The sequence below is a fragment of the Teleopsis dalmanni genome, chromosome 2 (genome assembly GCF_002237135.1).
Source record: "Teleopsis dalmanni isolate 2A chromosome 2, ASM223713v2, whole genome shotgun sequence".
Classification (NCBI taxonomy): domain Eukaryota; kingdom Metazoa; phylum Arthropoda; class Insecta; order Diptera; family Diopsidae; genus Teleopsis; species Teleopsis dalmanni.
In genome coordinates this window covers 134,975,657-134,978,655 of record NC_051847.1, presented here as the reverse complement: position 1 = coordinate 134,978,655, position 2,999 = coordinate 134,975,657, and the positions used below count along the sequence as shown (strand labels likewise).

The following is a 2,999-nucleotide window of genomic DNA, read 5'->3' as shown; positions in this document are numbered from 1 at the left end:
AGGTAAAACAAACAAGCCTTAATAAAAACTGGGCTCGTTACTTGGTAGCTAAATTTAAAGACACACCTGTTGCATACGCAATGTTCCGGTTCGATATGGACTATGGAAATAGTGTAATATATTGGTAAAAATGATATAAATCAAGCGAAAAACTCCGTTTATTAATATTATTGTTTCAGTTATGAAATGCAAATTGAAACTGCTTATAGAAGAAAGGGGCTAGGAAAATTTATGATGGAGACATTAGAGAATTGTGCTAAACACTGGCAATTGGAAAAAGTAATATTAACCGTATTGAACAACAATATTAATGCGATGTCTTTCTTTAAAACAATTGGATACATTCTAGATGACTCTTCACCAGACGTATTGGAAAAAGCGGAATATAAAATATTAAGCAAATGCACTTTGTAATTTATAAGAATATTTATTTGAGAAGTAAAATTTCTATGAAATTTGTAATATATAATTTTAAATAAAGTTTTTAGATTGTTCTTCCATATAGTTAGCAACCTTAATGTCTTTCAGACTTAATCCGCCCACGTCATGTGTGGACATAGTTATTTGAACTTTGTTGTAAACGTTAAACCATTCTGGGTGGTGATTTAATTTTTCTGCAAGCAAAGCTACGCCTGACATGAAACTAAAAGCCTGATTAAAGTCCTTAAAAAGATATTCCTTGTATATAGCATCCCGTCCATTTACAAGTGACCAGCCTGCGTTTATTAATGGTTGTAAAAGCTCAATGCGTTCTGACTCCGATAGTTTAGCCTAAAAAGTGAAAATGTTATGGGTTTATACTCAAACAAATTTGTTGTCCTACCATTTTAAATTGTTAAAATAATATAATCACGTCTTATACTGTATATCAATCTGTATACCAATGTGCGAATCAAATACTTTCAATTTTAAAGCTCAATTACAAACAAGTTTTCTGATTCACTTATCATTGCGATTAAACCTTTGCCATGAAAATAAATATTAAAGCGATAAGTTGTGCTCACAAATAAGTCTACCTTAAATATGTGTATGTACATAAATATGTACTTAGTTTTTATATACAAATGAATGCTTTCTGCTCACTTCAAATTTGCTCTAATTCTTTTTAAAAAAAATATATTATGTTAAGAATTTTTTATTAATATACCATTTTTTTCTTCACCGATTGCGTAGCTCCGACTTGCGCTGTGAACGGCCTGATTGCAAAAGCTCTCTTTGCAAAGCTAAACGTAAACAATTTTTTTCAAAACCAGATTAGTGTATAGGTATGTACGTTTGCAGCTCACCCGTCTCTCTCAAGCATCTTGCTGCCGTGACTCAAGTCACCAAATTGCTTGAGTATATTATATGCAAATTTAAAATTTTTGTGAGTTATATTAGTTAACATTTCTAATATTACTGATCAAGTTTTTAAATAGTTTCTGTTCACACACTTATATTTTTAAAACTGCACAGCTGTTCTACAAGCAAAGAATAAGTGCATGGACACAAAAACTTACTATTCAGTTCAATGTCATAAACTTTAAACTTTATTATGTTTACATATATTCCAATAAAAGTTATATCTAAAATATCTTGTTATGATGAAATTTATATTGTTCAAATCTATTTGTTATCTAACTCCTCCGTTTCACCATTTCCGTAGTAATCATAATCAGTTGTGGTACGAAAAATTTTTTGTTGAAGCTTAATAGGTACTTCTGTGGATAATTCCATATCTGGTTTAATCGTAGATGCAGTTTCATCATTTTTATTATTTGATTCATTAGCTACCTTAAAACGTAAACGAAGACTGTAACGGCTGCGCACGAATGGTTGTAATGTTGAAAATGCTTGACACCCTTGTTATACATCAAAATATAGTAATTACATTTACATAAAAAATATCGCTCACCTGTCACAAGAAGCAATCCTAAGGTGATTAGAACTATTTTTATATTCATTTTAAAGAAATCCCGTTCAATTGGCTAAATCATACATCAAGACTACACATTACTGGGTTTTTATATAAAATTGTGAATACCTTTATATAGATTTGCATATTTAAATTTTGCACTATTCTTTGATGGGCGTACATATTAAAAATAAACATTGTATAAAACTGAAAGTAAATTATGCATTTATCATGCTGCGTTCATATGCAAAAAAATATAGAGATAATATTCTTATGGGATAAATAAATAATTTTAAAAATACACTCGCATATTCAATTGACAATTTAAAAGTCATTGCACTTTATCATAAAATTTCGTTGGATTTTCAAAATATTCCTATATATTTTCCAAATTTATTGCGATCAAATAATTTGTGAACCTTTTTTAATAACATTGCTATATATATGTATTGAGTAAAGCAGGCAATTATTTTAATTATATTGTGTATATATGTATGGATGATGAGTACGCAATTACTGAATAGGAATTGTGGTTTATTCGTTACTCTGCTTATATTTTATTCATCACTAGTACTGACGAATAACAACAACTCATGAAGACGAAATTGGTGTAAAATTTATAAAAATAAAAGGAAAATTTATTTCTAATCGTTGAGTTCGGTTTAATAATAATATATATTTAATAACAATAGTTATAAGATAAATTTAAAATATATCGAAACTGTAATATATAACAAAGTAAAATCAATTTTCTACAATAACTTAGTGCATACATTATTTTGGAGATGTGTGTGTATACAATTTTCAATGTTAATAATTTTTAATTTTAGTTGAAGTCTTCCGTTTTATATTTTGTGGACTATATTAAGTAAATATGGCAAATGTGCCTACAATACCACCTTTGCTGAGCACCACCCCTCCGCCAATTGACTTTGAGGATGATTCCGGTTTGCCTCCCACACCTCACAATCTGGATGATGAATTTGGAGATTTTGCAATAGCTGAAGAAGAAGATCTAAATGATGATACCTTAAACGTCAATGGTAAATATGAAAATTAATTACTATGTTTAGTTCAAAAAAAAAACTTTATATTTAGTAATGTC

At 29.0% G+C, this 2,999-nt stretch overlaps 2 protein-coding genes across 2 annotated transcripts; one reads left to right on the top strand and one right to left on the bottom strand.

Moving 5' to 3' along the window:
- Positions 1 to 6: 6 nt before the first annotated feature.
- LOC119686053 (N-alpha-acetyltransferase 40-like) lies at positions 7 to 434 on the top strand. The gene is made up of 2 exons (XM_038100513.1): positions 7 to 124; positions 180 to 434. The coding sequence occupies exons 1-2, from the start codon at positions 81 to 83 to the stop codon at positions 412 to 414; spliced, it is 279 nt and encodes a 92-aa protein (XP_037956441.1). The 5' UTR covers positions 7 to 80; the 3' UTR covers positions 415 to 434.
- On the bottom strand, positions 435 to 1,401 carry LOC119686045 (pterin-4-alpha-carbinolamine dehydratase-like). The gene is made up of 3 exons (XM_038100504.1): positions 1,287 to 1,401; positions 1,148 to 1,223; positions 435 to 771 (listed from the first exon to the last, which is right to left on the bottom strand). Exons 1-3 carry the CDS (start codon positions 1,385 to 1,387, stop codon positions 472 to 474), a joined length of 477 nt encoding a protein of 158 aa, XP_037956432.1. The 5' UTR covers positions 1,388 to 1,401; the 3' UTR covers positions 435 to 471.
- Positions 1,402 to 2,999: the final 1,598 nt, after the last annotated feature.